Source organism: Stegastes partitus, unplaced genomic scaffold (genome assembly GCF_000690725.1).
Source record: "Stegastes partitus isolate 25-593 unplaced genomic scaffold, Stegastes_partitus-1.0.2 Scaffold909, whole genome shotgun sequence".
Classification (NCBI taxonomy): domain Eukaryota; kingdom Metazoa; phylum Chordata; class Actinopteri; family Pomacentridae; genus Stegastes; species Stegastes partitus.
Genome location: NW_007578640.1, coordinates 195,603 through 208,741, shown reverse-complemented (window position 1 = coordinate 208,741; position 13,139 = coordinate 195,603). Strand labels below are relative to the sequence as shown.

Sequence of the window (13,139 nt, the reverse complement as noted above, 5' to 3'; positions counted from 1 at the left end):
TCTATCTATCTATCTATCTATCTATCTATCTATCTATCTTCCATCCATCCATCCATCCATCCATCCATCCATCCATCTATCTATCTATCTATCTTCCATCCATCCATCCATCCATCCATCCATCCATCTATTAGGGCTAGCAGATGTATTGTAATTATGGGAAATTACTGCATTTTTCTGAGATGACTATTTTCTTTTGTTTTACAGTATTTTTTTGCAGCCCTAGCTGTTGTAATGTTGCGATGCTACATGGGCAGAGAAACTAGAAAAAGCAAAGGTTCTGCACATTTATTTGGAAATAATTGAATTACTTATCAATATAAAAATCTTTCAGCATCAGTTGGCAAGTATGCTGCAGTTAAGATCACCACAAGTAGCATGTAAGAAAGCAGTGATGGGGAACAACAACAGTTGTAGAACCGATTCATTTATATGGTCCTGGCTGTAACATTAAAGTTCAAGGACTCAAGACGACATGTTGAGAGTCCATATGCAGAGACACATAAATCAATACCTGTCCCATGAAATCGGTGAAGAAGAGCATATTGCAGAGGAAAGCTGTCCATCCCAGCAGGTGGCTGACACACAGGCAGCGGTAGTGGCTCGGCATGTCAACGATGGCTTTCATCAGCGACCTGAATGTCATCCTCTTCTGTGCCTGCACATTCACACAGACACACAGCAGCTACAACGCTGACAGCAAAGGTTTCCTCTCATAGCACTCATTACTCTCCTGGCCGTTAGTGGTGCTTTAGCCCACGACACTTCAAAAGATTCAGCAATTATGAAAACATGTCTGCACGAAAAGGGATTGAGCATAAAGATCTCTGAGGACTCAAATTAAGGAGTCTGCTCAAGGATCACTGACTGGACATGATTAAAGACAGAAAAGGCCGATTTGAAAGGAAACAGAGACGTACAGTGAATGATGTCCTCCTAATACAGGAAATCATTTCACATTTTATGTTGCTTTGAATGCATTCTCCCAACGATACATTCCATTCAGAGGATGATTTAAAGACTTTTTCTCTGTTGAGCTTAGAATGATTAATCATTTAAACTGAAAAACACTCAATATTCTGTGAAGAGCAACACAGCAAAGTTAGTCTAGTTTTATGGCCAAATTAGCAGCACAACTTTGTCCACAACCAAAATATGCAGGTTGAGCAAAAAAGTTCCAAGACTGCGCTTGATGCTATGAACCTGTGCCAGGCCTGTGTTACACACATTTTTGTGACCCCTGGTAGGTGCACAATTGCGATATCTCCGTGAACCTTAAACATGAGCCCAGGATGATGCAACCTTCATTTGAAGGATCATCACTGTTGATGAAAGCTGGGTCTGCAGCTACCACTGATGGACGAAACAGCAGTTTTCAAAGTAAAAGTGCCCTGAGTTTCCAAAATCAAACAAGGCGCATCAGGAGAAGCAGCACACCATACTTGTTTTATTCAACGCTGACCTGTTTGTGCATCAGGAACTAATCCTCCAGAATTAGTCTGTCGAACATTCGGCACAAACAACCTGAACTGTGGCACGATGTCAGGTGGTGACTCCAATGTGTCGGGCGTTTGGGCGTTTTTTTTTGGCCACAACAACACAATACAAGGTGTGTCAGAAAAGTTCCAGAACTGGTGTCAACAAAAGCTACATTTCAAACCCAAACTGCAAACTACAAGTTTTCCCCTTCAGACGATCAACCAGCACGTCTGCAAAGAGATCCTGCAGCGTTTGCTTCGTTCAGTGCGTGAGAAGAGGCTGGAGTTGTTGCAGGACAAGTCGTGGCTCCTTGTGATTTTTTCCCCATCCCCAAGCTCAAGGGGGTCATCAAGGGGACCCGTTTAGAAGACGTAGACGACATCAAGATGGCTGTGACGACGGAGCTGCGGAGGATCCTGGAAGAATCCTTCCAGGAGTGCATGGCTGCGTGGCAGAGAAGGCTGGGAAAGTGCGTTAGACTCCAAACTACTTCAAAGGGGAAAACTCGTAGTTTGTAGTTTGGATTTGAAATAAATCTTTTGTGACACCAGTCCTGAAACTTTTCTGACACGCCTCTTATGCACTCCCCAACCTACCTTACTTATCATATTTTGGCCACCTGTGACTTCTTACTCTTCATTCTAGTCGAAAGGTCACCATTTTGACTCATTGCAGATCCATATTATAAAAAATTGTGTGTAACACAGGTTCTGCTGTTGGTAGTGTGGTGTTATGTGACATCTTGATATCTTTCAAGAAAGGCAACTAGGCTTTCTGTTCACAACTACTTACGTACTGACATTACAGCCACAGTGCACGACCACGAGCATGGTGAGGAGTGCAGATAATAGATGGATGAAAAAGCCACTCTGTATTCCACATATTCTACTCAAATACACACAGGGTACAAAATAATTGCACTTCAAGGAACTGGTTCTTCTGCACATCACATACCTCCTTGTTTGGCTGCTTGGCGCTGGAGGTCACAGAGTTTGCCTCCCCCAGCGCTGAGAATGACCTCGGCCTGAGGTCTGTAAGCGATGCTGTGACTGTGGGAGAGACGGGCTCCTTAACCAGTGCTCCGTAACCATTGCTGTGGGAGCCCAGTAGGCGGAGGGCACTTGCAGATGAGGAGTCAGAGGCAGATGGGTCCTTGGCCAGAGGTTGCTCAGGGATACTGAAGAGGTGCACGGTGAGGAAGATGCCCCAGGTCAGCGCTGAGAAGAAGTAGATGACTTGGTACTCGGAGCCCAGCAGCCGACCCAACACAGAGTGACCCCAGTCCATAGCTCCCACCAGGTAACCACACGCTCCGCCCAGCCCTGCCGTGCACAGAGGTGAAGATTAAAACAGTGTAAATGAATTCTGTTCAAACCATCGCTGTGAGGAGTAAGGGGGTAAAGGAAAGAAAGCAACTACTGTGTGGGTACCTGTGTTGTGTCTGGGCCAGCAACAACACTATGTGAGATTCTTCTAGAGCGTGTTTGTCTACAGGGAGTCCCATTACATAGCTGAGCCCAAGCTGGCCAGAGTGGCAGTAATATGTTATATCCTTTTGAATTAAAATGGCAAAATTGTTCACCAAGACTTTTATTTATAGATTCATCGGGTACAGAGCAATAATATGTTTGATTTAGAGGTCTTTTAGGCTCTTTAGCTGCTTAATGCTTCACACTGGTCACAGCTAGTTGCTCATTTTTACCTGCCTGGGGATCAGGGGAAGCACAGTCGGGTTTTAGAGGCTGTTCGCTCATAAAAAAATCTGTCTTCTGCTCCCAAAAATGACTCTATGAGAGCTGTGAGAAGAAGCTCTGTAAAGCTGACAGAGCTGCAGATTCAGGATTCTCTGTACGTTCATCACTCCCAAAGACACCTGGTCACATAGCTTCCACTTTTTGAGCGAAGATTTTCCCCACGGGCTATGAAACTTGGTGATAGAAATGTAGAGGTCTGGGGTTGCCTTGCTGCCTCAGGGACTGGGCAACTTATCATTGGTTCAACTATGAAATGTGAATCATAATCACACAGTGCTTCACGATGATGTGAGGTCATGTGTCTGAAAGTTGGACGAGAAGCGGAAGTGGACTTTTCAACGGGACTCGAACACGAACAAATCCACCCGAAATGACAAAAAAAAAGAAATGGAGGTTTATGGAGCGGCCAAATAAAAGCCCAGATTTGAATCCTATTGAAACTGAGATTTGCTTATGCTTACAAGAAAACCCTCACACATCTTGCCACTGAAGGAATTTCGCATTGCTGAGGGATCAACAATTGATATCAGAGACTGGCGGACAATTATATGAAACACTAAGAAGTTATTCATAATAAAGACGGGGGTGACACCACCTTCTGATGCCACAGGTGCATTTAGGTTTTTAACAGAAAACTGTTGCTCAAGTAATGATAGTCAATAATCAAATGTTTAATTGTTCAAATATGTCAAAACAGCCAGCGATCCATGTTAAGGCTTATTCTTCACACACCTGTAGACACTGTACATATGCTACTGTACATGTTTCCTGTTTGTCAGCTCACCAGCACCTGCACTCAACATCTGCCTTAGTGCTATGTTTGAAACATCTGTCTCTGCTCTAACAGGCTTTCCACAACAAGACAGTCCTCGCTTCTTGCTAGAAAAGGAAAGTTACTATAAATGCCAGTTACATTTATAGAGCAAGAAGTGAAGACAGTGTCACATCTGTGGCAGACACAGATCGAGAGCAGAAACTCAGTGAATCACCTCCTCTTTATAAACAGGTGGCCTTTTTCTGTGCAGCACACAAGATCTGAAAATGAAAAAGGAGATTAAATATGCAGAATTATAAAACTGGAAACTGCCGGAGGAGACATTTTGTCGACTGATGCTTCCTCTTTAGTGTCATCACATGCCTACAGTGTGACGCGCACACAAAGTTTGTACCGGGGGATTTTGACTAATAAACATATGGTTAATAAATAACCAATTGATTGCTTGACTGAATGACTAACTGACTGATTCATTTATTAACTCCCACAGTCCTCTATGTCCTCTCCAGTAGATCACCTGAAACAGAAGCTATATTTCCTCATTTGAGTGACTGCCAGGTGAAGTGACAACCACTTCAGGAGTCACACTTCACTTGTTTCTGCATGACTGAAAGACTACAGTTTGTAAGCTGCAAGAAAAATATCTTTTTCAAGATCCCACACATTTTTCCGCCTGCATCATTAATATCGGTCAAAGTGTGTACCTTTCTGCCTCTGCAACACCACAAAGCAAATCAGAGATATCACTGTTTCTCTGCTGGACGCTCCAGAAACCATACAGGAGTGGGAATGAAAACAAGAGGCGGAGAGGCTTAATACCAGCAAGGTGAAATTGTATATAAATAGACTATCAAGTGCCACTTAAACTGAAATGGTTTAACATTACAGTAATTAAAATTGTTTCCTGCAAGGCTGAGTGGGCAGCCCGAGGAGCTCATAACCTCCTACAAGCACTGTTTCAAACAGGAGTGTACGCCCACTCCAGCAGCTCTGCCAGGCTGTACAGTGGTGCTTTGAGCTAAAGCGTGCTGAATGCAGGTCTAGCGGCAAGAAAAGCATTAATATTAGTAGTTTTGACGGCAATGTAGTGTGCAGGAGTCTGTTTGGAAATTGCTGATAAGCCTGCACCTTTCTTACGCACCTACCTCATTAAATATGCTGCCGTAGCAATGCAAATGTTTAGCAAGTTTATGAGTTTAGTGTGGAGGGGTTCAGTTTGGTCACTTTGTACAAACAAATTGTTCTAATCAATCAGGAGACTAGAAACTCACCCGTAATAAACAGTACTTAATTAAAAGACAGGAATGACCCCCCAAGTGGCAACCTCCAGGACGGAGGAATGAAGCCAATGTGGGCGGTTTCATAAACTGCACTTCTCTGAACGGCCACTTGAGGCTTTGCTACAAAAGTCGAGTCAATCCCCATAGAACCCCAGGTTAAAACGACCAACTGTAGCAGCAGAAATAAACATGAATACAGTCTGGTACGACAAACAGTCTTGACCTCTATAGCTAATTTTCCAATTCATGAAACTGCACAGGGGGTGAAATTTTACACAAGTAACTTTCAGACAAAATTACAGGCTGAGCAAATCCTCCTGTTTACAGAATCTGACTGGGGGTTTATTCTGTTTTTGTTTTGTTTTTCAATGAGACGTGTAGACGAACGTCAATTTGATGAAATATTAAAATTTTAAGCTTGGATTTGGTTAATTTTACAGATGGAGCAGCACAGCACAGAAGAGTAGCTTTTAAACCCGCTGGCAGGTTTTGGGGTTGTGAGGGTTATAAAAACAAAAATAAAAAAAACATAGAATTGTCTTCTCTACTTCACTCTTTTGTTAAATTCAAACTTTACTCTGATGTTGGAACTCGAAAAAAGTTGACCAGCGTCACCAGCGTTTTTGTGATTCATTCTGAGGGGACCATGATTGTCTGCTCCAAAAAAGACGGCAATCCATCCCAACATTATTGAGATATTTCAGGCCGTTTATGTCTCCAGCTTTTTCCAACTGCAACTGCTGTGGAAAAATCACCTGCTGACAATGACTCACACTGTCTCTCAGAAACTAATTACAAACTAATTCCCACCCACTCACAAAAGCAGAGCATCGATTATACCGGGTATGTGATTAAATCGTCTCCCAAGAAAAGGTCCACAAATTACAGAGAAACACGCAGTTCTTGCTCTTTTTCACCTCGAGCCGCGCATACCAGCGGTGGCAGGGGCGTCTCAGGAGTCATGTGCCTGGCCTCTGTCTCTCTCAGTCCAGACCCATGACTGCAGCACATGACTAGCTCAGGGCTGGATTACTGCCTGACTAGCATGCTCACACCACCCGGTGCCTGCTGACAGCTGAGCGCACCGCTGACGCTCACACCGAAAACATCATCTTACCCCCGAGCAGTGCGGGAAAGAGTAGCTGTTTGATCCTGCCCTTTTTTTCCTCCCCATCTCTTAATGCACTCATTTGGAACATATCTTTAAAGCATATAGTACTATGCAGACAGATACTACTAATGAGTTTTCCCACATGTGTGCTGTATTTTGTGATTTTCAGCTCCTTACTCAACTCATCCAAAGTCAAGAAATATTACACGCTCATTATCCACAGGGGGCTTATTTGGCATTTAACAGATTGCTATTAAAAAGAAATCAAGGTGCCACTCAAGTGCTGCCTTGTATAGATGCTGTAAATTAAGAAGAAAAAAAAAAGTCAAAACACATAATTCAGTGCATCAAGTGTAAATCCCGCACACCTATACGTATATTTAGCCGTTTCATAAACTTCAAGGCACCACATGACCTATAGCTAGTCACCACATCTGTAAAAGGAAAGGTTAAGAATTTATTTTCGGACAGAAATCTGAACTCGCACTCACTAGGACCAGCACTGACTAAATATCATTGAAATGCTGAAGGATTAGATGCTGGGTGAGGAGCTGTGCTGAAATATAGGAAAATTAAATGTCACCGGTGTCCATCTTTCCTCCCTGTTCTTTCAGGTGGCTCTCAAAGAGGTTCTAATTACAATTTATCTGAAAAATACTTACTTTGTGCTTTGACGGTTTAAGGGGATCTAATATATCAGACATATTTGCTCAAATGGAAAAAACCAAAAACAAAAACCTGAGCTGCCACTGAATGCGTCCATCAGCAGCACTTTGGCTAAAAACTCTCTGAGAACAAGGTGTGGAGCTGTCACAGATATCACATGTAAACACAGGCTTGCTCACCTCAGCTATATTTGGAAGACTTGAATGTACCTACAGAAACCATCAGGAAGCATTTGGAAATCTCGAATCCTGTGTGTCTCTGAGAGCTTAGTTTTTGTAGAATGACTCTGCTGCATCTACCTTACACGACATGCAACAATGTTCTTTATGTCCTGACAGAACAAATGGAAAATCCATTTATCCATTCAACAATATGTCCATGACCTGAGGGTGAAGTGCAGACAGGTTAACCCAAGAAAACAGTCGTTTCCTGTGTGGAAATGCAATTTAAAGTTCTGAAAAAGCCACCAAACGCTCACATGGAAACCCTTCTGCGATGTCACGCCACGACCTGAAACAAGTGGCTTTTGTCCCAAAACTCACAAATTCCACAAAGTAAAACGTGTCCTGGAGGAAAGAGTTAGCCAAACTTGCTTTGTAAACCCTCAGAGACCGATTAGACAAGGGGGCATTTGTTTGCGTTTAGTTATCCTAAGCTGATAAAGCCAACAGAGGGATATTTTTACATGGAGACACTGCACTAGCAAGATCAGTGTTTATGTATTTAGAGATCAGTTTAATAATTTTACTCATATTTTATGTTGTGGAAAACATTTGGTGTGAAAACAGCAGAGGACTTGCACAGAGTAATGTCAGCCAGTCAGTATAATGAAGCACAAACATAACACTGATATTTTATCTCTTTTTGTTACCTCATTAGCAAACAGCTGCTTATTTACACATGTGGCGACTATGGATCAACATGATTGTTCATCAGGAGTCCGGTTTGTGTCCAGCAGATGAAGGTTAGAATGATATTTGCTCTACTTTTAGCTCTGCTTTGGTCTCCACCGCCTCCTGATGAAAATATCCGTTTCTTCAGCTACTAAATGGTACACTATGTTCGGTAACTGTGTCTGCCTGATATTGGATACTGAGATGACAGTGTCCAGTGAGTTTATTAGAGCTTTTCCCCTGTAAACAACTGCCCTCTCTGTCTGTGTAATGCAATGAGAGTGAACCAAAACTAAAAAGCGGAAAATTAAAACAATAACATGCTACCCAGGGACTCCACATGCAGTGGCTGCTTTTAAAAAGCACTTGAAGACCTTCCTTTTTAAAGAGGATTTTAACTCAACTTAAGATCTCCTTTTAAAAAGTGCTTTATAAATAAAATGTATAATAATAATAATAATAATAAAAAGCTGCAACTTTGTCCCACTAGCAACCATTTAGACATTTTCAAGGAAGTGTGAAGTAGTGTTTGGTATTCAGTAGGGCAGTATTCAGTGTAGTGTCAATACAATTCACAAACTAATGCTGCACATTTATTATATTTCTTATCATCACTGTACACATTAGCATCCGTACTGTAACAGATATAACTCACTTCATCTAGCTGTCTGTGAAGTTACAGACTGAGAAAACAGGGAGTAAAACTCACAACAAACAATTTACAACGCATTCGTTCGTGAGCTGTAAGGGCACTTAGCCTTTATGCGAAGCTAATCATCTACATCTTTATGCATTCACTCTACAGACATTCAACCTTAATTTAAACCTGACTGTCAGTGGATCCTAATACGACATGCAGGAGTGTTTGCGGAAAACAACTTACACCGACCAGCCACAACAATAAAACCTGCCAGATAAAGCGATTCAAAGAGAATTGATCATCTCGTTACAATGCAATGTTCTGCTGAGAAACCCCGGCATTCAGGTAGATGCTACTTTGACATGTACCACCCATCTAAGCATTGTTGCAGACCAACCACACCTCCCATGTCACACTGTCTCCCTGATGGCAGCAGACTCCCCCAGCAGGACAATTTGCCCCACCACTCTGCTAAAGCTGCTCTGGAGTGGCTCGAGGAACTTGACCAGGAGTCCAAGGCTGAGACACTTCCACCACATAAACAACATGTAACAGGACAAAACTCTCCCTTCTGCCACAAGCCTGTCCTCCATTTTTTAGGGTTACCAAGGTGACAAGTATCACCCCACTAAATATATGTTCGGCTGTCTGAAAAGGATCGATTTTGCGACAACACAACTGCAAGAGGTCGTGAACATCGACAGTTTTAACCACATTAAACAAGCAACCAGTGCCGTTGTTTTTTTGGTGAGGTCTGGTTCGTGTCGAGAGTGCGATTAAAGCATTCAACAATAAAACAGTTCAAAAGCATTGCCTTCATGAGTGGTGCAGGTGTGATCATGGTTTTAATTGCCCTGTAGGCACAAGTGTGTTTAATTTGGTGCGCTGCCCTTTAAATTTTAATGCAGCAATCACAGGGTGAATAATGATTACAGGACCACTTAATAAGGTTGTGATAGATGAGAAGAAGTTGAGATTTAGGGCTTCTAGAAACAAATAGAAACCAATGTCTGGCACGTCTTAGAGATGGCCACCTTACTGTTTTATACAAAATGTAATAATGAACAGGAGACCTATCACTGGTAATAAACTGGACAGAAGGATAAACTGAATCTGAGGGTTTCGGAATAGAAGCAGAGACGTGTCTTAGATAAAATCTCAACAATCCAAGAGAGATGAGAGGATGACCTCAATTGTCCACCTCCTACTGAGTAGACGAGAGTGGTATCAGTCCTTCTAACTCTCATCTAGCTCAGTAGGAAAATTAATGAGAATCTCTCCCAACTTTTTAAACTCTTCCCTCAAGTGGTATTTTGCCACCCACGAAATCATCTTTCATTCCTACTTACGGACAGACAGACACACACACACTTGGTCCACTGGCTTAGTTTACATGCAAACACACAGATAGCGATGCTGTTCACTGAAGCGTTCAGACATTCTTCGGTACTCCACCCACTCACTCGCACAGTGACAATCGGCTGCCATGCAACATCACTGAGTGTTGTGTTGCTCAGCTAAATTCCCTGAAGTCCCACTAAAACTCGCCCAAAATGCTGATTAATTCAAATCAAGGGAGAAACAGTCGCCGAAGAAAAACTCACGGCAGAAATCAGCATAAATAAGTAAACATAAAAGACGTGAAATAAAAACACCGACAACAGTGTGTGTGTGTGTTAGATACCTGTGAGCAGAGCGTGGTAGTGCAGCCCTCTCTCCTTGTCTTGATGTGAACACACATCAAACAGGTAGGCCTTGATGGGCCCGTCGATGAAGTCTGCAGCAAAGTCGAACAGCACGACTCCCAACATCACCACCACGATGGCCCACGTACTCCTCAGTGACCTGTCAGTGACTAGCGCTGCACAACAGAGCAAAACATGTCAGCAGGTACAGCAGGGAGGCATGAATAATAAAAAAAAAAAAAAATAGTGCACGGATCACATCAATAAATTAATTTTAAGGAACCTTAGCTGTCAAATTTGCAAGTTTAATTTGCCAATACACACATTAGAGTTAACAGAGGAAAAGTCCACTGAAAGGCACTGAGAGCTTGTCCAAAAAGAAAAAAAAAAGAAAGAAAGAAATGTTGCTCCTTCAAGAAATCCAATTAGATTTGACAGGCAACAACAATATTACTCTAATTATGTGTAATTAGAGCATAATGAAGTGTTCTTTATAACTCAGGTGAGACAACTGATTGTGTTTTGAAAGGAAGAAACAATCTAAGTCTAATAAAAACTAAAGAGAAATTCAACATGGTGCTCAGTTTTACGTAAAGTCTGAAATTGCCTTTTTTTTTTTTTTTGGCTACTAAACAAAAAGAAAAACAAAACAATTTAAAGTCCAAAGGACACTGTTGTGGGGGTTGAAGTGAAGCTGTTCATCTATAAGAGGATGGTTACAGTACAACAATACAAACATTATGTCACAGGATTGCCGCGGCATTTACTACAACCCTGAGAACCACGGGCAGGTAATCGGCTTATCCAGCGTACGTCAGAGGAATGCAATACTTTTAAAAAAAGGGAACTTAACTAACAGATGCAATCACAGCACTGCGCTGAGCTGATTTCAGCACTTTCTAAGACGTACATCTTACAAACCAAACTCAGAATAAATACACTTTACGGCCTTATTTCACTTGTATAAGCGTATTATTTCATTAGAAAACAGGCAACCTACACTAGCAGTCTTGAACTATACATAGTCACTGAATGTTCTCACTATTCACTTGAATGTGTAGCAGGCTGTTACAAGTACGTCCTCCTCGGTGATTACTGTCATTAGCCTTCAATCAAGAAATATGATTTAAGGGATAATTGCGTATTTCAACAGGAAAAATCAGGAGCGAATGTGCACTTAACCCCTCACTGGTTCCATGTGAACAATAAAGCAGCGCTGGCTCACTGAGCAGAGAGTTCTTCGTCTTCAAATGAAACGCTCTCAACTCAATGACATTTTCTCTTATCATCTCTCTGTGCCAGTGGGCATTGGCTCAGGGCCACTTGAACAAGCCACACATTTCACTTTAGTCACAAGTTAAAAATGTGAGAATAAGAGCTTCTTGATGACTTCTGCCGACACATTTTACAAGTTCAGTCTTTTTCTGTTTTGATGAATGTGTCTGTGTTTTTTTTTTGTGCTAAATCTGTAAGTGAGAAGAAACTATCAGTTTACATCCTGAGACTGTAAAAGTTCTATGTTTAAGATATGGCATATACCCACAAGAACAGCCAGTCTAGTACATTAGATTATAAACCTGTATGGCAGGTAAAGCTGATGAGGGGCTACAATGACATTTAAGGAGAATAAGTTAAACATTTATACGTTTGCTTTGCATCTTTCTCTATGTGAGCCCAGTTTTTTTTAATAATCGTCTACAGTATTTGAGTTTCTCTGACTATGCATTCTGTCGTATTACTTCTGAGCTGAAGCCACTCTCAGCCCCAAAAGCAGAACTCACTCTCTGATACAACATTACAGACATCGCTGTACCTCCCCCCTCTGGTTTTGTCTCCTCTCCCTCAAATTGCCCCATCCATCTCTCACCTGAGATGACTGCATCTCCGTTAAGGAACAGCGTGAGTCCTATCAGCATGAGGATGCCCAGGACCAGGATGTAAGGCCTCCGCCGGCCCCACGATGAGCGGCAGAAGTCGCTGGCCGAGCCGATGATGGGCTGGAGCAGGAAGCCCAGGATGGGGCTGATGAGCCACACCAGACTGTACAGGCTGCGGGGGAGGCCCACGCTCAGGAGCACTGGTGTGACGAACGCTGCCTCCACGGCGTAGCAGAATTCCCTTCCAAACATAACCAAACCGTGGAGGATAAGTCGACCCCGCGAGCGTCTGGGGGGCTCCACGGCTCCGAACACGGTGCTCTCCCCGCTCTCCATGTAGTCCTCTTTGGAGCCAGTGTAGTCTGTTGAGTGCTGGAGCAGGGAAGTGTTAACGTCTTTGCCAGGCTCCGGGAGCCGGCAGGGTTGGGGCCTTACAGACTGGTCCTCTGATAACAGGGTCATGGCTGAAAAAGAAGGAAAGAGGGGGCGGAGGGAAAAAGGGGAAAATAAAAAGGGAGTGAGGAGGATGTTTAGGTGGAAAGAGAAAACAAAGGGAGCGCACGGCGGTGTCTCTCTCAGTCGGCCAGGGGATGGATAAATGGCCAACTGCCAAGTCCTTGCACTGGTGCTCAGGCCGAGCTAATCCTCTTCTCTATTGCATAGCTGAGCAATGAGTCCAAGATCCCCACAGCTTCACTTTACATGTGAAGGTCTGCCTCCTGGTCTGAGCCGGCACAGTGGGACTGAATGAAGAGGGGAGAAAGTCGAGGGAGGAGAGAAAGAAGTGGGTGTATTTAAGAGATTACTAGAACTTCTTTCCCCCCTTCTTCGGTCTTCTGAGTAGTAAAGGCCCAGGGCAGTTCATGGGAGTGTATGTGAGGAGCTGCATGCACGTGAGTGTGTAAAGAGGGTCATTTGTTCTATTGTTTCTGCAGTTACTAATGGTGGGGTGGTGGCTGTTTCTTGATGACTACTTATT

The 13,139-nt window shown here is 42.9% G+C and overlaps 1 protein-coding gene across 1 annotated transcript in view; it reads right to left on the bottom strand.

Annotated features, from left to right (window-relative positions):
* The window catches only part of slc45a2 (solute carrier family 45 member 2), a 19,111-nt gene extending 6,489 nt beyond the window's left edge, over positions 1-12,622 (bottom strand). Inside the window, exons 1-4 of the mRNA XM_008293757.1 lie at positions 12,151-12,622; positions 10,283-10,459; positions 2,434-2,801; positions 515-658 (exon numbers count right to left, since the gene is read on the bottom strand). Coding sequence (XP_008291979.1) covers positions 515-658; positions 2,434-2,801; positions 10,283-10,459; positions 12,151-12,622 — 1,161 coding nt within the window. The remainder of the gene's footprint in view (positions 1-514; positions 659-2,433; positions 2,802-10,282; positions 10,460-12,150) is intronic.
* Positions 12,623-13,139: the final 517 nt, after the last annotated feature.